This window comes from Gekko japonicus, unplaced genomic scaffold (assembly GCF_001447785.1).
Source record: "Gekko japonicus isolate JY-2015 unplaced genomic scaffold, Gekko_japonicus_V1.1 scaffold66, whole genome shotgun sequence".
Lineage (NCBI taxonomy): Eukaryota > Metazoa > Chordata > Lepidosauria > Squamata > Gekkonidae > Gekko > Gekko japonicus.
The window spans coordinates 1,229,324-1,250,569 of record NW_015163605.1 but is presented as its reverse complement, the minus strand read 5'-3'; the positions used below and the strand labels follow the sequence as shown (position 1 = coordinate 1,250,569).

At 42.7% G+C, this 21,246-nt stretch overlaps 1 protein-coding gene across 1 annotated transcript in view; it reads left to right on the top strand.

The window, feature by feature from the left end:
* The first annotated feature begins 800 nt into the window (after window positions 1–800).
* Window positions 801–21,246, top strand: part of DYNC1I2 (dynein, cytoplasmic 1, intermediate chain 2) — a 43,929-nt gene continuing 23,483 nt past the window's right edge. Inside the window, 5 exon segments of the mRNA XM_015407263.1 lie at window positions 801–1,092; window positions 3,165–3,172; window positions 5,308–5,426; window positions 9,939–10,053; window positions 18,598–18,688. Of these exon segments, the coding sequence (XP_015262749.1) occupies window positions 5,319–5,426; window positions 9,939–10,053; window positions 18,598–18,688 (314 nt within the window). The 5' untranslated portion in view covers window positions 801–1,092; window positions 3,165–3,172; window positions 5,308–5,318.

Below are 21,246 nucleotides of genomic sequence, written 5' to 3'. Positions count from 1 at the left end.
TCGTGATTTTTGATTATCCTTACTGCATCTTTTTCCAGCTTCCTTTTAAAAAATCCTTCAACTTTTGTGATGTTTCTTCTCCTGAAATGCAATGCAATGGAAGCCGCAATCTTATACACACATGAACTCAGGAGTAAACCCAATTTAAATCTGCTTCCAGCCAAAGGGGGTGTCAAGAACAGGGGAGCAGTAACTCTCCGTCACTTCTTCAGAAGAAAAGTTACTGGATGGGAGTTGTGGCACCGAACCTAAAGATGCAGCAACTATAACTAGTAGCCGTCAGATTTCAGGACCAAATGCGAGGGCAAGGGTCACAGAAGCTGACGACCTACGTCCTCTTATTGACCGCACTTGAAATCAGGTTTAAAGCACGCCACCAAAAAGGTGGATGAGACGAGTACATATTAAGGAAAAGGAGGCAGAAAGCCCTACCAGCACTAAAATTATACAGGAAATCTGCAGCGAATGGGTTTGCACTTTGACAAAACAAACTCAACCGTCCAACTCGTACAAGGCTCATTTCTTTTATGCGTCCCTTCTGCGGACAAAAAACTACGTTTTCCAATTTGCAACGCTCGGCGGCCCTCCTATGACAGCTCCCAGGATGCACTTCTGTACCCACCCACTCGTTGACAGCAGGCCCTAGGAAGGCGCTTACTCTTGACGCACAGCATGCTGGGAAGTATAGTTTGTTTTCCCTTGTGAACTCTATCAGAAACAGAGGCTAATCGATACAACAATATGGCACCTCCTTTGTAGTTTCTTTTTGCTCCCTGTTTCGGTTCCATAGGTTCGCTATCCGTTGGCAACGTAAGAAAACTGACACAGGCGCACGGGGCAAGAAACAAGGTTCTTGCTACGCGCCTTGCTTTGTACTCGACTAACACAGAAGAACGACTGGTCGCCTTTGCCGCCGGATCGTTTTGGCGCATGCGTGTCCTGTCAGGTGACGCTAAGCCGTCTTCTGTGGGCTTTGCTATAGGGCTCTGTCTCCCGAAGCGCCTGACGGAGCCGGAACAAAGTGCCGGGGTGGCAACTGTGGCCTGAGCGGAGGAACGCCCCACGGTCAGCTTCATTACGGCTTTTGAGGCTGGCGGAAGTGGGGGGGGGAGGAGAGACTTGACCATTGTGAGGGCCGCGCCCAGAAACTGAGCCTGCCACGCGCGCGTCGTCTTCCTGCAGTCCGTGGGGGTTTGGCCTTTGGGCGGCTCCCCTAAGCAGCCTTGTCAGTCTAGATTTAGCCTTGTCAGTGGACCTTAAGCGTGTCCGTTTCTAGATTAAGAGGTTGCAGGTAGCCCACAACATTGGTTCAAAGGAAGTGCCCAAAAAAGAAGAAGCCGGTGTAATGCTCTTTTGTTAGGAGTGACCCAAGTGCACGCTTGTTTGTGTCGTTTCGTTTGTTCCTGGTAAATGGCATTCTGTGGTGTTTGTATGTATTGATTTAGGGAATTGATTTTGCAGCCTTTCCAGTGTCCTGCCTGAGTGACTTTTTAGTTCTGTGTAGGACAGACCTGGATCATTCCAGGCTGGATGGCCCAGACTGATCTGGGAAGCGAAGCAGAGTCGGCTCTACTTAATATTGGGATGGGAGACCACCAAGGAAGTCCAGGGTTTGTTTATTTATTTAATTCACTTATACCCTGCCTTTCTCCCCAGTGGGGACTCAGTTACATCATTCTCTCCATTTTGATCTCACAACAACCCTGTGAGGTAGATGAGGCAGAGAAAGTGTGACTGGCTCAAGGTCACCCAGTGAGCTTCCAATGCACAAGTGAGGATTCAAATCTGGGTCTTCCAGATACTGGTCTGACACTCTTAACAACTACACAACCCTGGCTCTTTTGTGCATGTGGGGTAGAGGTTCTTGGCAATGGGACATTAGAATGCACCCCCCCCACTGTCCACCGCATTCATCAGTGTTGAGTCCTTAAAACAAGTTGCTAAGCAGGGCTTTATATTCCACCAGCAGGAAGAAATGCCTTACATCATTTTGGAGCATGGAGAACCCAAAGAAAAAGTCATTCCACGTGGAATGGGAAAGAACTGTACACTCATAACCAGCAGCTCAAAAGCAATAATAGTACACAATTGACATCATAGTATTTAAAATAAAAGGAACACGCTCTTAAAAAAAAAAAGTTCCAGACAACAGGATCGAGGGTTGCTATGCAAAGACAGGCATCTCTGCTTGTCTCTTGCCTTGAAAACCCTACAGCAGGGATGTCAAACTCATTTGTTATGAGGGCCGGATCTGACATAAATGAGATCTTGTTGGGCCCGAGCCATGTGTGTCATAAAATATAATGCCAGATAGCGGAGATATAAACTTTATAAAGGACACAAACACAAAGGGCTTTTTAACTTAAAATAAAAACATGCTTAAAACGTTAGCACTCTTACAAAATTTTGTTTATTTAACAGTGTCTGATAACTGACACCTCTTGCTCTGAGTTATTGCATCAAAATGTCTGTGCTGTGGCAATCTTGAGTATGTTGTTCATGTGTGTCTGTAAGCTGCAAACCTATGATGACGCAGCAGCAGCAGAACTGGAAGAAGAAGAAGCAGAACTGGAAGAAGAAGAAGCAGAAGACAGCCAGTTCCACTGCGGGCCTGATAGAAGCCTTCCGGGGGCCTAATTCGGCCCCTCCACCGCATGTTTCACACCCCTGCCCTACAGGGTCCCCGTAAACTGGCTGTGACTTGATGGCACTTTCCACCACCATAGGATAGACTTGCAAGGCTTATAACCCCCTTGTGTACAGTTCCCTCTGAGCAACCCACCCCACCACCCAAGTTTGAACCCAGTTCTTAATAAATGTGCATAGGAGTAGGCTACAAGGATCAGGTTGCTGTGTGTTTCTGTTTTCTGGGCTGGGAAACAAAGACAATAACTCTGGTTACCTTCAGGTCATCAATGTGTGTCATTTGTTTATTTGCCTCATTTATACTTTGTCTTTCTCCCCAGTGGGAACTCTAAGTAGCTTTCATCATTCTTCTTTCCTCCATCTATATATCTAAGTTGCCCCCTCCGTGCGGATATCTAAATCCGCACATTGGGGGCACTTGGGGGGGCAGAGAGATTTTCTTGCACACTTGGAGCAGTCCCCAGGTGTGCAGAAAAATCTAAAAAGTTGAAAAAATATATGGGGGATATTTAAATCCCCCCAACAGTAAAAGCGTTCCCTGTGCATGCACAGAGAATGCTCTGGCCATTGGGCGAGGGAGGCTCGGCGGGCCTGGCATCTGGGAGCTGCTCAGGCCTCGTCGCCGGTGCTCGGGGGGGGGGGAGAAAGCTTGGCAGGCCCGCGTGGCTCACCGCTGGTGCAGGGGGGCCAGGGGAGAAGGATTTGCCTCGCTGTCGGTGCCAGGAGGGTTGGGGGAGGGAGAAGGATTGGCAGGCGTGGACCTTGCCATCTGTGTGGGGTGGGTGGGGGAGAAGACTCACCTGCAGCTGCTTCCTCCTCCACGTGGAGCTCCTTCTCTCCCCCGCACAAGTATCGCGGGTCCCCGCTTCTTGTTTTATCAGAATAGCCTTGTAAGGTAGGTTAGGCTGCTGAATGTGTGTGGCTGGTTCAAGGTCATCCAGTAAGCTTCCATGGCAGAGTAGGGATTCAAACCTGGATCTCCCAGATCCTAGTCTGACACTTTAATCAACGTACTACATGTCTTCAAGAGTGTATTACTCAGATGTGAGACCCAATGGGTTTCATAAAAGTTACTTTCTATTAATGTCCTAGAGCAAGAGTCCCCATCCTTGTTGAATTTGTGGATGCTTTCAGAACTTTGAAAACTGGTCATAGACAGTGCCAAAAATGCCTGCTATAGGGGCTGGGACCAATCACGAAAAGTTTGGGCAGTTCCAAGAGAAGTGTCCTCCTATAGTGGAGGCAGTTGTTTTTGAAATGGCCCTCCAGGCAGATACTAAAATGATGCCTTCTGGCTCTTCTGAACCTTTTTGCTACACTGAGATGGAGGAACGCCAGAATTGGCTCTTTGCTTTGGGAAAGAACCCAGTGGGTGCGAGAAAACCCATCACCACACCGAGGATCGCTATTGTAGAGTGTTCAGGATTAAAGCCTTACTCTGAATCAGGCCTGATTAGGGTTCAGCCTGAAAGCTGTTTAAAGTAGCAAGGTTCAGCAAATTATTCACTCCATCTACCCCAATCCTGTAATTCTAGAGCTGAGACTAAGGGTTTGCTGAACAATATATTAATTTCAGGTGTGCTTGAGCCCATACCTCTCATTTTAGGAAATAATTGTATCTGGGACATTAAACTTCTTACCTACCCCAAGTCCTTTGCAAGGTCACATGTCTGATACAGTTCTATGTGCAGATGTTCAGAAGACATGACTCTGCAGCAGTACAAGCTGCTGGCACCTTCATGCAGTGTTTTCATTCTTAGTTATATAATGAATGAAGAAACTATTACGGTTTTGCTATTGAAGTAACCAGCTTTGAATATCATGTTGATAAATTCACTGGTGTATCCCCCTCTTTTATTTTGAAATATTATTTTAATTTATTTTTAACATGCATGCACACCAGTGCATTTACAGTACCTCTTGATGTGACTTAGAAGGCATTTTTGATCTGTTTTAAAATTAGTTCTTTTCTCTCAAAAAATATTTTGAGCAGTTCTGCCAACATCAGCTGCTTTCCTGCATCAAAATTGAACAGATTACAGATGAATTTTTCCTTTCGTATTTTATTTTTATACTTTATTGATCTAAAAGTGTCCTCCATTAGAGCTGGGTTTCTTCTCTTTGTTTAAATAGTGTGGGGAGGGGTTAAGCAAGAAGGTTTTAATCTTGGGGTGTATGACTAGTGCACATAGTAATAATGCAGTAAGGAGAAGAACTAGATTTATACCCCGCCCTTCACTCTGAGTCTCAGAGCGGCTTACAATCTCCTTCCCTTCCTCTCCCCACAACAGACATCCAGTGAGGTAGGTGGGGCTGAGAGACCTCTGAGAGAACGGCTCTTGAGACAACAGCTCCGAGAGAAGTGTGACTGACCCAAGGTCACCTAGCTAGCTGCAGGTGGAGGAGTGGGGAATCAAACCTAGTTCTCCCAGATTAGAGTCTGCTGCTCTTAATCATTACACCAAACTGGCTCTGGGCTGATGTTTTGTCCAAAATTGTGATGCTGGCGAGAAAGCTGTTTGCATGAGTTAGGGTACCTTTTCTTAGTCTTTTTCATATTTTGGTACAGTTACTTATGATAAGTAATCATAGTGGGATAGATTCACAAAGGTTTTTTATTTCTTTATGTATAATTCTGCATGTAACTTTTTGTTGTTGGCAGAATTCTAATCATGTCTGATAAAAGTGAACTGAAAGCAGAACTGGAGCGCAAGAAGCAACGCTTGGCTCAAATCAGAGAGGAGAAAAAGAGAAAAGAGGAAGAAAGGAAGAAAAAGGAAGTAAGAACTTTGCAAATTTACATCCTTCAGAAGATTCCATCATCTGTTATAGCTGTAATAATTATATTGGTAGCACAGATTAACAGTTTATGAGCACAGTGAAAGATCTTTAAATTTAAACGTACACACTTCATTTTGTATGCTATGAGTTACTTTGTGTCCTTACCATAACTGGGAAGAATTAATGTATTTCAAGCTAAAGATCATGTATTATGGGATATGGAAATATATTGCTTGTGAATAAGTATTCCACATTTTGTCGTTAAGAAAATGACTGAACTTGTAAAGAAAAACTTCTAACAGGCTATTAGGTGCAGGAAGTGAAGTCATAGGCATCTTATCTTATCTTGGCTAAAGATGGGAAACCTCAAATATCAACATTATTTACCTGATTTCCCCTCCAAAACTAGTTGCATGTACCATAACACAGGAAACATTTGAGGAAGCTTTATTAGCCTGAATGGATGCTCTTAAAATTCTATAAACTAAATGGATTAGATAATTTGAAAATGATCCTGTTCTGAAACTGAAGAAAAATGAAACTTCGCAGAGGTTAAAAGATGTTGTAATGGTGTCCAGTCTGTTTGGCACAAACATCATCATTTATGGATAGGTTAGAGCTCTTCAGATTTGTTGGCAGCAGGTGGAGAGTGGATGGCAAACTGAACTCATTCCCTTCTCCTACTTTCCTTCTTCCTGCAGTGTTACAGCTTCTCGTATTACTCTCCTTTTCACTACTTAGCTTGCCTCTAGAGTATAGAAGCTCTGGAGATAAGATCAGTTTAGAGGCTGGACTGACAAAACAATACTGCAGAAGGAACCACTACACTGATCTTATTCCCAAAGCCTTTCCTGTTCCTTCATTGCCCACCATGAATAACAGCACCTTTTCTGGCTGGCAGGAACTCCTCCACTAGCTGCTCTTTCTCTACAAGAAGAGGCTTTTCTGGGGAGAAGGCGGCTTCCTTAGGCATACTGAATACTGTTGTGTACATGTGCACTGGAGATTTAGGATTACCAAAACATTGAAGTGCTGAATTGCCCTTGAGTCATCTTTCTAGTGGATGTGTTGTATTAATTAGGTAATTTGCTGCCAAGTACCCCCTGCCCCAAAATCACATTTGAAAAATTTAAACCGAAGACACTATCCAACATTTTTTTAAAAAAATGCTTGGATATGTAAATAGCCTTTTGTGATAGTGAAAAGCTGTGAATAAAACTCATAGTTAACTGTTACGTGACTGGTACAGAGCCCTTCAGGACAGTTTCTGAATCATAGGATGCTATTTCAGAATCTTAATATGTTGAAGAAAGAAAATTGGTACGTAAGAAACCTTGGAAATTGCTTAAGCGCACCATTGGCAGTTATGCTGTTTTTTGACACAGCCTGCTTGGGAACCCTGGCCTCATTTCATCAAAAGCTTCTAAGGCATGCTGAAATTAAACTTTGAAGAGTCAGGGCTCTTGATCATAAGTTTTGTGTACTTGGACTATACAGTTTGGAGGTATCCCAACACAGTATAGGACTGAGCAACACTCTATGTCAATGAGAAGCTGCAATTTCTCATAGTACAATGCACATTGCAAAGATTACAGAAAAGTGAGCTAATTGCATGCTCTTTATTAGTCACATTTAATGGTACTTGCAGTTCAAGTTCATGTTTGAAACTATGGATTATTAGATTTCATCTCTGTTGGGTGAAGTTTAGCATGGGAATCCTTGAAATAAGGGCTAATTTTTAAGTAATATTTGATAGAGAATTTATAGCAGAGTATTACCCTGTTTTAAAAGCCCTGCTTGTTTATAATGAAGCTTTAAAAATGAGAGCCTTCCCATGTCATTAAGGGAGCATTTGAATATCCCATGATCACAATATTTAATAGTAAAGTGGCTGAACCTTGTGTGAGTCATACAAGCAGCAAAACTAGGCTACACACAAAGTAGCAGTCTATGTATATTCAGGGAGTTCTCCAGATAAGCAGAAAAACTTGACACTAAATTAACCAAAAAAAGAAGCTAAATATGTTTCAAGAACATGGAATGTTGAATGTCAGAGGAGGGGGAAAGGGGGGAGGAAATGAGCTTGCTCAAGCCCTTGAAAGCTTTAAGAATCCTGTAGGAGAAAATCTTGTGGGGAGGGGGGGATTTCCCAGTTCCCCTCCTGTGGTTCCTTGTGGGCCTCCCAAGTTGTGTTGTCTACTGATGACACCAAAGTTGCCACTACATGCGGGAGGCTGAATCTATCTAGCCATTCCATTTTTATCCCATGATTCCTCCAAGAAACTCAGAATAACGTACTGGGTTCTTCCTTGCTCATTTATCCTCATAGTGTATCCCTGTGAAGGAGGTTAGTCTGAGAGAAGTACTGACCTCAAATCACTTAGCAAACTTTGCAACAGAACAGGGATTTGAACCAGACCAGTATATTCTAGACAACACTGGTTCTATGGCTGAAATGAGGTCACTAGCCATCTAGCCCACTTGACACTATTTCTCTCAGTCTGAATAAAGACAAAGGGCAAACAGTGGGAGGGCTTCTAATGTCCTGGCCCCACTGGTGGACCTCCTGATGGCACCTGGTATAATTGGTCACTGTGTGACAGAGTGTTGGACTGGATGGGCCTTTGGCCTGATCTAACATTGGCGTCTCTTATATTCTTATGTTCTTAATTATTTCACTAAATAAAGCTAATTATCCTCCATAATGCTTATAACTCACTCAGATTGAACTCTGACACAAAATAAGTGTCAAACAGAGTTCAATCTGAGTAAGTTATAAATAAAATAGATGTCTCTGAATCTGATTTGTTTGAGTAGGAGTCAGCTTTCATCTGTGCTGTCTGGTATCAGCAGGTTGTACATCTTGCCATAGCACTTTATGCACTTGATAATGAAGAGTCTAGCTGACAGAATTCTGTGTCACAATAAATGCAGAAAAATCTTCTTCACAAAGTGTGATCTAGAGGAAATGTTTATGAACCTGTCCTGATTGTCTGAAATGAACTTCTTACATGGATATCACTTACGCAGACTTCTTACAAATGTCAGTTGCAAATATTGGTACATTTTCCAGGACTGGTAATATCCTCTCCAAATGGTCCTAAGCCCTTTCACATAAAAGAAGTTGCTTGCGGTGAGTGCAGTGATTTTACAGAATCAGTTAAATGTAGATTTCCTTCAGTGACCTGTGTGAAGAACTTCTCATCTTGTATTTAAGTCTGTTAAAGTTGCCATAATACTTTAATATCTTGCTTGCCCATGTGCACCTTTGTTCACCAGCTGTAGCATCCTGATGCCCTGAAAATACAGGAGCAAGGAAAAAATTGCATCTTTAATGGTTTTTATAAGTGGCTCTGCCCAGTTTCCTGGAGCTGATTCTTCCATACCACAGCAACTTGTCTGATCTTCTGTTTACAGACTTGATTTTCACCCCCTTTCCACTGCATTAGTAAAGTTCTAGTTTCTCTTTTGTTATATGTTTATTAAGTTGGTTAATTCTTTTTTCATATTAGACATGCTAGTTTACAGTGTACCGTCAAAAATGATTATGTATGGAAAAACTTTTAAGTGGTCATTGTTGCATGAAACCACTGGGGAAATTGGAGTACTGCCCGTTGTTCTGGCTCAGAGTTTTACAGTTGCCATAAGAGCAGCTAACAGGGATAGCAAGAGAGCTGAGAAGCACAGAAAAAAAATTGGCATTTGTCCCTTTGTAACTTTAAGGTGCTTATCACAGTAGGCCACTACCTAAATTCCCATCTTTACTCTTAATCCCCTTGCCCTGTAGTGAGATCAAGAACTGTCCAGGATAGGCCATTCATCTACTCCGGAGGTGTCAAACTCATTTGTTACCAGGGCCGGATCTGACGTAAATGTCAATTTGTTGGCTGGGCCATGTGTGCTATAAAATGTAATGCCAGGTATGGGAGATATAAAATTTATAAAGGACACAGGCAAACCCAATTAATAATATTATTTTTTACTCAAAATACAAACATGCTTAAAACATTAACACTCTTACAGTATTTCCTTAAAGTATCTCCTTGAGACCCACCCTCCCACTTCCACCGCCCATTACTCATTAGCACTGAGACAGTATACGGGGACATAATGCACAGTCTCAGAGCCACTTGGAGATCAGGGAAGGCATGCAGCCGGCAGCCGCCCTTCTCCCTCACCTCCTGCAAGGGAGAGGGGTGGCCGTAGGCTTTCCCTGATCTCTAACTGGCGATTTTGCTGCTTGGAGATCGGGGAAAGTGTGCCCCCCTCCGCTAGAAAAACAGCATTTAAAGGGTTCCCTTTAAATGCTGTTTTTACCTGATCTCCAAGTGGGGAATTGCAGTGTGGAGATCAGGGAAGGCATGCAGCCGCCCCTCTCCCTTCCCCCTCTTGTTGCCGCACAAAATTTCCCCATGCCCCACCAACCAAATATTTCTGGCTGTGGGGCTGAGTGCAAGTGAAGTGTGAAGCAAACTACTGTCACATAAATATTGTCATTTAAAAAATTCCAGACGGATCAGAAGAAAGAAGCTCTTCCTGTACAAGATGAGTCTGACCTTGAAAAGAAGAGGAGGGAAGCTGAAGCCTTGCTCCAAAGCATGGGTTTAACCCCCGAGGCTCCGATGGGTAAGAATTCCAATGAAAACATATCATGTAAATGTCCTCCCCTCACGAGTGTAGCATGAAAGCTGGATTACAACTTCATGCATGTATTTGTTTGTTCATTATTGCTACCAGTTATTCAGCATAGCTTTTCAGAATTTACTGCTATGTCAGACCTTAAATACATGGTTCATGCAATTGGCCTGCAATTGTTATATTGCTATGTTATTTAATGTATCAACTAGTCAGAGTTTTAAGGTTGTTTCTTTAGAAAACTTAAGGCCCTTCAGTTTTATTAAACTGATATGAGTAGGAGTCTATTAATGCAAAATAAGAAACGAATCTCAGGATTGGCAGATAACTGTTGCTAAATATCACCCGGGCTAGTTCTTGAATACCTTGAAAGGCATTGGCGCGGAACTCACATAGAAGTAGTAACAGTTTAGTTCTTTTTGAACTGAAAATACATTTAAGTTCAGACATTAATTCAGACACTAGTGTTCTGTATGCTTTAATGCATAAAGTATAATATTTCCAAAATATCTATAGTAACTTTTGCATTAACAGTTACATTCCTGAAATTTTAGACTGTTTCTTGCAAGACCTGTAGTCATAGTCTTATTTTTAAAAAGGGAACTTTGCCACTAGGGGGCATCACAGCATTGCGAGTGACTACCTAAATGTTTAAAAAGGAATGTTTTTTCTGACTTTTTAGGCTATGCTAGCTATTTTACTAGCAAAACTAAAAGTACGCCTTTAAGTACTTTGTTACTTTAAAAAATAAGCATGGGGTATTTCTAAAAACCATTTAGACATGAGAGTAATATGCCTATAGATTGGTGAAGGGTTAAAGAACATGGAATTCAGTAGTTACGTTTAGTACAAGTAGAACTTGGTTGTTCTTGTGTGTCAAAAGAATTGTTTTGTTTTTTAATGTTGGCTTTAAGGGTTCAGCCTTTGGCTGTACAAGTCCTTCATTCTGAGTAGTGTTCTTGATTTAAAATGATTTGCTTAGAGTAAATCAATGGTTGGTTTCAGATTGAGCACCAGGTGAAAATGGGCCCTGGGTTTGTTTAAAGGATTGGTTTTCCCTTTTTCCACTTAGTTTTCAGGTTAGGAAGGATAGAGAGAATCTATGAAAAGGTTTAAAAATTGGCCTTGATCCAAAAGCCCATTTTAGGTATAATAGTGGCACAACGGGCTGAATTCAAAAGGAGAAGCTTTTGTCTCTGGTATCATATAGAGATAATTGTGGATGGTCCTCTGGATCATGATTGCATTTGGACCATAAGGTTTTTTTTGTGAAATACTGTGATTTATTTTTAGATATCATTATCTGATCTGGTGGTTCGCTTACCTACAGTGAGTATTCTTATTCACTGTAGTATCGAGGCAGTTCTTTGCCTATGCTTCATTTTTTATTTTTTTTAGGAGCTATCCTGGCATTGAAATGAATAGGAGAGTGTGTGCACATCAGAGTTCAGTGTGTTCATGGCACTCCTATGGACTTGGGAATCTTTTGCAGTCTGTTTATGACAGAACAGATAATGTTATGTTTATGCAATTGTAGTTCGAATTTGGACAGCTGCACATAATGTAATTTGAACAAAAGATGTTCATAAATCAGTTATCCGTAATGTTTAAATTAACAAATACTAATTAGTTCTTCAAAGCACTTAAGGCTAACTATTATTAATTAAGTGCTAATTTAGTTAAAGCAGATGAGTTCTGCTTTGCTTCACTAACAGCCTAGTCTTGAATGTATTTATGAAGACCTGGCGTACATATGAGGTGGTACTATCCCGTTAAAAAAAAGTGCAACAGTGGGAGGAGTTATAGTCCAGTTTATTCCCTGAAGTGCTAATTTTTCACTTGCAGGGAGGTTTTATTGATTAAAAAATGATATCCTCCATTTTACCACCTTATATTGATCATTATCATTCAAAAATGATATCCTCCATTTTACCACCTTAAGATTCTAAGTATGCATACCACTGCATCCAAAAACAGGCTTTCTGCAGTTTATGCAAGCTATCTTTTTTGGGGAAACCAATTTTTCAAAAAAAAATCCTTGTGTGACACCTTGACGATTAGGCCATTGCTCAGTTACATAACCAATAGATGGCAGTAGTAACCAGTTGAAATTGTAGCAAAGAACATCATCATTCAACATAAATCAAATACACTGTTTTAAAATCCCCGAACAATGAGTTGAGTTGGTATCCAGCGTAGCTTGTCAGTACTCATTTTTTCATCTTGTAACATGGCACAACAGCACATCAAAAACAATTTTCAACTTTTGCCAGTGGTTTGAGCTCCACAATAGGATTAGGTGTTGCTTGGATATACTTCCATTTAGCTTAAGCCTGTCTTTTAGAATTTTGAAAATATAGCATAGCATAGTGGTGCATGCTTAGGCAAGAAATTGTCTGCCACTCATATTTGGTCTGAAGATAGTAAAAGGCTTTGGAGGAATTGTTTTTGTTTGAAAATGTAAATCATAATTAGAAATGATCGCTTAGATTTTTAAAAAAGTTTCAATTTTTTTAAATAGTTCAAACAACAGATCTGTCGTTAAGTTCAATTACATTTTCCCTTGCTTCAGCACAATATATAATGATGCATTTTCCCTTTCACCTTAAGAAAATTCACAATGAAAAGTTGTTTACTGTAGGTGTGTTTTGATTTGTCTTTATGCAAAACTGCAGTTGTCATTAGGGATGTGCAGATTTGAGTATATTGGACTAAAACAAAAATCAAAGTTTCCCAATATTCCCGAGAATATCCCAGAGAATCTCTGCAGTAGAAAGTGAAGTGTGTGTTTGGGGGGGAGCATTTTTGCAAGGCCAGCAGCAGAACCAGTGCAATAGTGCCTAGCAGCACAACCCAGTGCCAACCTACTAGTATCCAGCCGCAGAACCAGCAGAACTTTTAAAAAGTTTAAGGCTCTTTATTAAACTTCTTCTGACTAGATTCTGTTGGAATTAGCCTGATTTCCTTTATGGAAATGCAAGAGCACCCTCCTGAAAACTACAAGGACAACCTAAAGGGAAATTTGTCTGAAAATGCTTGCTTTCACTGAAGCTCAGAGAGTCACATACTGCTTTTTAAAAAGTTAAATCTAGGCCCAGGGGCTGGAACCGGCCCAGTTCAGGGCTCTTATGGGGCCCATGAGCAACTGGTGCAAGGGAGGGGGTACTGGGGGGGAGTGGGCGGAGCCACGCCATTGTGGCTTCAGCATGGCAGAAACAACCTCATCTGCAGTGGTCAAGCATCATGGGAACATCTGCCCAGTGCTGCACTGCTGGCTCTCCAGTCCACCATGGGGCCTTTTGGTGAGGATACACCAATTCGGAGCTTACCAACTGCTGTCCTTTATACAGTTTCTATCTTCGGTACCTGGCATTACGTTTTAAGGCACACATGGCCCGGCCTGACAAAGTGACATTTATGTCAGATCTAGCCGTCGTAACAAATGAGCTTGACACCTCTGATCTAGGCTATTATACCACTGTTTTGAAGAAACACACAACCTTACCTCTTTTAATATCCTCCTAGCACTGACCTAGTGTCATGACAGAGCCAGGGGGCCGGGCAGAGAGGGAGAGTTTAAAGTTCAGTCCATGAGTCAAAGCCAGAAAGATCAAAAACAAGCAGAGCCAGCATCCCAATACACAAAGCCAAGCCGTAGTCAGAGCGTTACCAAGGGTCAGAGTCCAGAGAAGCGAGTGTCTAATGTCAGGGTACAGAGCCGAGGACCAAGAGCCAGAGAGTCGTCAAAACGCGGACTGGATTCAGGAACCGAGAAGTCAGTCAGTACAGAGCTTCTGGTCTGAAGGACTAGTTTGCCAGCACAATTTGCCAGATTCTGTTAGAACTCCGGGCTCATTGTTCTCCGACCGCGCAAGCCTGCCTCCTTGCTTCTGGTTGCCAAGTCCCGGCGTCTCTGATTCCTCAGCCGGTCGACAGGTGGTGGAGAATCGGGTGGCGTACTGCTGGGGCCAGGCACTGCCTGATCGGCTTCAGGTGCAAGCTGTCCTGGGGTTTGGTATTCATCCTCTCCGGCACTTAGGTTTGGCAAGGACTCTCGTGCCTCGGATGATGTTAAAGGCACGGAATCCTCCGTTTCAGAGCTCCCAGGTGCCAGATTGGGGGCAGGCATGACACCTAGTTAGGGAGGAACTAAAGCCCTATGTTCAAATTTAATTAAAAGTGTTTAAAAGTTAAACAGTTTCTAAAACATACTTTTATTACTAAAAGCCTATTTAGCAGCACCTAAGTATTATACTCAATAGCCCTTGAAACCAGAAGCACAAACTTGGAACACAGAACAGTGAACCTCAATACCTACCTCCCCCAGAAAAACAACCTTCTAGAAATTAAAGGGAAGAAATATGGGGGGGGGACTACTGGGGAAAAAGGCGGGAAAAAGAGCTTAAGATAGAAGAGAAGGCAAAAAGAACCTAAATCAAAAGTTCCTCCACACACACACACTAGACCAAAAAAAGAAGGGGGTTGGAAGCAGAGGAAACAAGCAACAAAGCCTCACCCCCCAACTCCCCCCAAAAAAGAGAAAAAGAAAAAAACAGCAAGGGGAAAGAGAGAGAAAATTCAAGCAAAATAATAGATTTTTAAAAGCCAGGCAGAACCCCCACACACACAGACAAGCCCTCCCAAAGAACCAAAAATGAATAAGTTAACAAAGTTTTAAACCAACTGCAAAGATTCAAAGCCAAGAACTAAAGCAGAAGGAAGGAACCCTTGGCTTCCCCCAGACACACAACCTACCAGAGCAGAGGTCCATCAGTGGCTATTAGCCACAAGGTATAGATAGGAACTCTCAGGCTGGGGCAAGTGATGCTCTGTATTCTTGGTGCTTGGGGGGGCAACTGTGGGAGGGCTTCTAGTGTCCTGGCCCCACTGCTGGACCTCCCGATGGCACCTGGTATTTTTGGCCACTGTGTGACTCTGGGGAATTTCACATTACCCTTTTAAAGCCGTTTTTAAGCCGTTATTGTACCGTCTTGGAGTAAACCGGTCGAGTCTGCCATTTCACTCAGCCTTTCCTCTATTGGTAAGGAGCCATCTCTGAAGCGGTTTGGCATTTCAGACTGTGCCGCTTTGATTTCCCGCCCTTTTTTGCCCAAGCGGGCAATCTCCATCCTTTTTTTTTTGTACGTTCATTTTAGAGTGCTATGGCGCTATAACACAACACCAAAACAGCAACCCCATTGGAATGCTTGGACTCCACTGGGATACATGAGATGGCTACATCTGCCACCTGGAAACAAGTACCTCATTGGACTGCAGGATTTGGCAGGAAATCAGGGCATCAGTGATTGGTATGACAGATGTTGCTAACCCTTCCATGCCCACTGTGAGTCAGGGGAAGGTGATGGGTTGTCCGGTTTGCAGCTGGGGAGAAGATGCTCATTGGACAGCAGGTTTAGGCGGGAGATCAGGGCATCAGTGATTGGTGAGACAGATGTTGCTGACCCAGCCTGATGTGCATCCATCCATGCCAAGAGGCGATTGGCTGGGAAGTGACTGGCACAGAGCTAGATCACGTATAAAGGGCAGGGAGGCAAACCCCTTATCTTTGTGGGCTGAAGTTGGTGAGTGGTAGGCTTGTCTGGTTAGAGTAGGTTTGTGTGATTGTGTGAGAGGCTACTGATCTAGTCATGGTCTCCATAACTACCTTGTTGTAACTGATCCTGGAGGTGTTGCAGATGATGATCAGCAGCACAGCAGCTTTGAGTGAGGTGCTTACGCACTTCCTTCATCTCTCTAGAAGGAGGGGGAGGAGAACTGACATGCCTGTCTTGAGCCATGCACCCTCCAGGTACAATTGGAGGGCATCTATCAGGGCATGGGCACCTGTCATTGCTGCCCATACAGTCCCTCGACGTTGGTGGGTAAAAGAGAGGAGTGAGGACTGGTGGAACAATACTGTGATGGGTACATGGATCAATAAAGACTGGATCAATAAAGAATTTCTGGATGTCTAGGGCAACCTTTTTTGAATTAGCTGGCACCCTGAGGCACCATCTGGAGTGGCAGAACACTCACATTAGGATATCCATTCCAGTGGAGAAAAGACTGGCCATCACCCTATGGTACCTGGCCAAACAAGAAGTATTCAGGGAACTCAGACATCAGTTTGGTGTGGGCCTGTCAACTGCATTCCGTATTGTGAAGGAGGTGATTCTGGAGGAGCTCTTCAACAAGAAAGTCTGCCTTGGAAATAAGCATAATTTCTTTGGGATGAATGCAGAGCTTCCTGGATTCTGTCATCGCCCCACAATGCAAGGACTCACAGTGGGCATGGAAGGGTTAGCAACATCTGTCACACCAATCAGTGATGCCCTGATTTCCTGCCAAAGCCTGCAGTCTAATGAGGTACTTGTTTCCAGGTGGCAGATGTAGCCATCTCATGTATCCCAGTGGAGTCCAGGCATTCCAATGGGGTTGCTGTTTTTGGTGTTATGTTATAGCGTTATAGCACTCTAAAATGAACGTTAAAAAAAAAGGACGGAAATCGCCCATGCGGGCGAAAAAGGGCGGGAAAAGAAAGTGGCGCAGGAGGAAGCACTACGGGGCATTTTACACGGCACCCCATAGTGCTTCAGAAACGGTATAGAAAAGTGGAGACCGCTTGGAAGCAGTTTGCAGGTAAAACAGTTCAGCCTCATTTCCTGAACGAGACAGAAGCGTTTCTGTCTGAAAGTGAAAATATATTCCGGTAGGGAACTGTTACTAAAACGGTTCTGTCTGAAATGTCAGACCAGAAACCGTTAGGGAACAGTTTCTGAACCAGAATATATCGGCTGTCTGAAATTCCACAGTGTGTTGGACTGGATGGGCCATTGGCCTGATCCAACATTGGCTTCTCCTATGTTCTTATATGTTCTTATGTTCACCAGGCCCAGACAACAAAAGAACTCCACAAAAATAACTGCAAGCCACAAAACCAGAAGGAACTAAAACCTAAGAATAAAACCAAAGGGGAAAATTAAAAAAGGCCTGAGGCCCTTGACCTCACCCCCCCTCAATCTACCACCCACCAAACCCAAATAACAACTAACAGTAAAATAAGAAAGCTTTCTTTAAAAAGTTGTTCAGTCAAACCAATCGCTATCTTCACTCTTCTCCATACAGGCAGGATCTCATCTGAAGGCCACAACAGAATCTCTCTGGCAGCAGGAGTCAGGCTCAGGGCAGCAGCTAAAGCCAGTGCACCCACTCCAAACCTTTCTCAGCAATGGAGTCTAGCTCAGCCAGACTCTTCCTTTTATGCTCTTTTCCCATGCACAGAAGAATTTTTTAAAAAAGAACAAACTTCTGTGATTGGCTGAAGAGCAGTGTTTCCCCCCAACCTGAAATCCTATTTGTTAAATTGCCACTGCTCCTCCCCCCCTCCCTCCTGTTCCCTAGGAAATGGGTGGGGAAAGGAAGGTAGTTATTTAGTTGGGCTTGACGTTTGAAGCCAACAACCTTGCAAGTTGCAAACCTTCAATGCAATGCCATTTGCAAAAACATTACAATGGTTGGCTCTAAGGCACTACAGCTCCCCCCAAGGTGCTTTTGCCATTGGGCTGCAGAGATGCCTCTTTCCCCTTCCTCCTGTTGCCCAGGAAACCAGAGCAAAAGGTTGGAAAGTGCCCTAGAGGAGAAGTGAAAGTTAACTTTGTAGTCCTTTAAACCTCTCTGCCACCAGCTATTCTGTTTAGCTGAATATATCTGAAAAAAATCAGCAGGATCAGCTATACTAGCAGCTGGTCAGATTCAGCTTTTTAAAAAACCCTGTATTCAGCTTTTTAAAAACCCTGAAAAATACCAGTAAGGTAGTTTCCGGATATTATTTTGGAATCAGATACAGCCAAATGCTCACACCTAGTTGTCATACTAGCAAGACTTTTAAATGACATAAAATGTATTTTAAATGGGATGTTTTATAGATCTGAATTCCGTGACTGTGGACAGACAGCATTATTTTAGGTTACATGCTGCTACTTTTATTTTTCATCCATGTGATAACACATGACACAAAATGTTGACAAACAAGCTTTCCCTTAAGAGGGTTTTTTAGAAATTGAGAATAAAACCAGTCAAATCCTGGCTTAGCTGAACAGAAGAGTCTTCAGTGAATAGTTATAAATTTATAATACTACTGGAGGGACATTTTATGCCCCTCCCCCATCACTGGAATTACACAATGCAACAAACTCAAATTCAATATATTTTTTATTTGTTTTAATTTCTGGTTAGCCAGCTTGTTAACTTAGCATGAAGACATTTTAATGGCATCTTCTTTATTTCCAGCATTTTGTGCAAATTATATTTTTATGTAACCCCAAATGCATTAAATGCCAAGAACTGCATGAGTCTCCAGCATGGAATGTTAACATTGTCTTTTCCCCTTTTTTTCTATTACTCATTTCCATCCATTTATTTTTTTGTTTGCCATCACTTTTTAATGCTTCCATGTTAAAATTAATTTGGAAACATCCTAAGCTGTGCAACCTCTACGACTAGTAACAGCGGATACCTGTCTGTTTCACTATTTAGTCCCTCCTCCAATGTCTCCATCTTCCAAATCTGTGAGCACACCAAGCGAGGCTGGAAGCCAAGATTCCGGGGACGGTGCTGTTGGTTCTAGGTATGCTGTTTTAAAGATTTCAGTGCTAAATATTGTGTGGTCTCGTGAGTGCAGTATAATATTAGGATGGACAGCATTACATGATTGAATAAATATGTTCTTCAAAAATTTATGGGCATGATCCCTCCCAGTATACCACAGGACCCATGGGAATACTCCTTCCTGCCTTTATTTGGCACACGCTGGTCATTACACAGAACAGGAGTTCAGTAACCTTCCTATTAACCTATCCAACATTAGCTTTCCAGCTCAGAGGTACATCCAGGAATGTACCAAAGCTGAAAGCAAGTTCTTTGCTAGGAAAAGCCGCTGCTGGTCTCTGATTCAGAAGGCATTGAAGCATGCGATCTTTCCATTTCAGGAATGGTAGGTGTGCACACACAGTGAAGGTGAGAGGTACCATGCCCTATATTTTTATTGTAAAGCAGCTTAAAGATTCATTTAGTTCATCTACTGATGTGTGTCTAATAATAAATCCTGGAGAGCTGCTCATTTGAACAGTGTTTTAATTTAGATTCCTGTGTTCTGTACTTAAATATTGAGACTTTGAGAGAAAAAGGAAATCAGTAAAACTTAACATCATCACAACTTGAATCTATTATATATTTGTTTGTAATATGTCTCAGAAATCTCTCTCTGTGGTTGGTTTTACAACGTTAAAAAAAATATGATGTTCTTACACAAATTGATACTTCTCTGGTGGACTGAGGATCAGAAGCAATTAGCATAGCTACTGGTGGCCCACACAGTCCATTTGCCAGTGCTTTTATTGAATCCTACGTTGCCCCATGTAACATCCAGTCAGCTCTGCACTTGAGGTTGATTGACTGTAAGGAAGGCTGCTTCATTCTGGTCTATATAGCCCTAGTCTTTTTAAGAAGGATCCTTGTTGGCACTTTGACTTAGTTGGTTCTTTGACCTTCCTCTTTGGCTATTGTGCATTACTGAACTTTGCTTTCTGTTTTTAATGAACGTGTCACTGAACCTTTCAGTTGTTTTCCAGTAAGCCGAAGCACAAACAATGTTTACCATGTCCCCAGTTTAGCTTTTCTTGTAACATGAATGTGCTGTATTTTATATAGTTGGTGATGGTTCTTGGTTTTCACTGTCGCAGCCTGTGCTTTCACTTTGGGGTGGGATGGTTCTTTTTTTTGGGGGGGGGGAGTAGGAATGGGCTGCCTGTAAAACCTTGTGCAGAACCCACTTAAGGACTTGTCAGGGGGTAGGTTGGCACCAGCTGGCCCAGTAAAGCAATAGATTGTTGACTGCCAGTTGCCATGTAAGAAGACTCTTTCTTTTTATTAACAATAAGCCCCCAGGCATGCTGTCACATGAGTAAACACATGTTAAAAATGTACTCTCTATCTTCGACTGTGTTTTACATATGACAGCTCTGTGTCCTTTCCAGAAGCTGTATTTCCATAGTGTGTGCATTGTGAGAGGAAGGTAATCAGATACCAAATTCATGTTGGTAGGTATCCAATTCTGCTGCAGGTTATAAAGCTTTAGGGCTATACTGTATGACAGCACAAAATAGAATCTAAGAATCTGTGTGTCAATCTTTATGGATTTGCACAGATTCTTTATCAGCATAGGGATCTGGGACTAGATGCAATCATGTGCAGATCAAGTGAAAGCCATTCAGTTCTTGTTTTATGTTTATGAGCTTCATTTAGGCCAGAGGTGTCAAACTTATTTGTTAAAATGGCCAGATCTGGCATAAATGTCATTTTGTTGGGCCGGGCCATAAAATGTAATGCCAAGTACCAGAGCTAGAAAGTGTATAAAGGACAGCAGCTGGTAGGCTCTGAGTTGGTGTATTCTCACTGCAAGGCCCCATGGGTTGGGAGCAGTGTTCCCTCTAAGCTGAGTCAGTGTGAGCTAGCTCACAGTTTTTTAGCCTCCAGCTCACACATTTTTGTCCTAGCTCAGGAAGGATGGCTCCAGAACAAACTAATTTATGCAGCACCCAAATTGCTCACTCACAACTTTAATGCCAGTAGCTTACAAAGTAGAATTTTTACTCACAAGATTCCACGGTTTAGAGGGAGCATTGGTTGGGAGGGGGGTCTGAAGGAAAACCCAATTGGGTAGACTGGAGACCCAGCAGTGCAGCACTGGGCTGACATTCCCACACTGCTTGACTGCTGCAGATGGAGGTTGTTCTGCTGTGCTGAAGCCACAGTTGGAGTGGCTCCGCCCACTTTCCCCCAAGCAGTCTCCTGTTTCCTCCCTTGCACCAGTTACTTGCGGGCTGCATAAGAGCCCTGGATGGGCCAATTCTGTTCCATGGGTCTTATGTTTGACACCCCTGACTTAGACCATGTAAGGATGATTTTTTGAGGGAAATGGCTCTGTGGTGGCGTGTGAGGGTAAAATGACTTAGAGGAGAATGATTCAAGCCAATGGATCCCCATCAGAGAGAAAAGTGGGGTGTATATGAAAACAGCATCTTGCAAACTTTTTAAAAGTTTAGAGCATTTCAGGAGAGGAGCAGACATGTTGGGGAAACAGTACTGAGGGGGAAGGATTTCCGAACCTTCTTTCTTCGTTGTTTT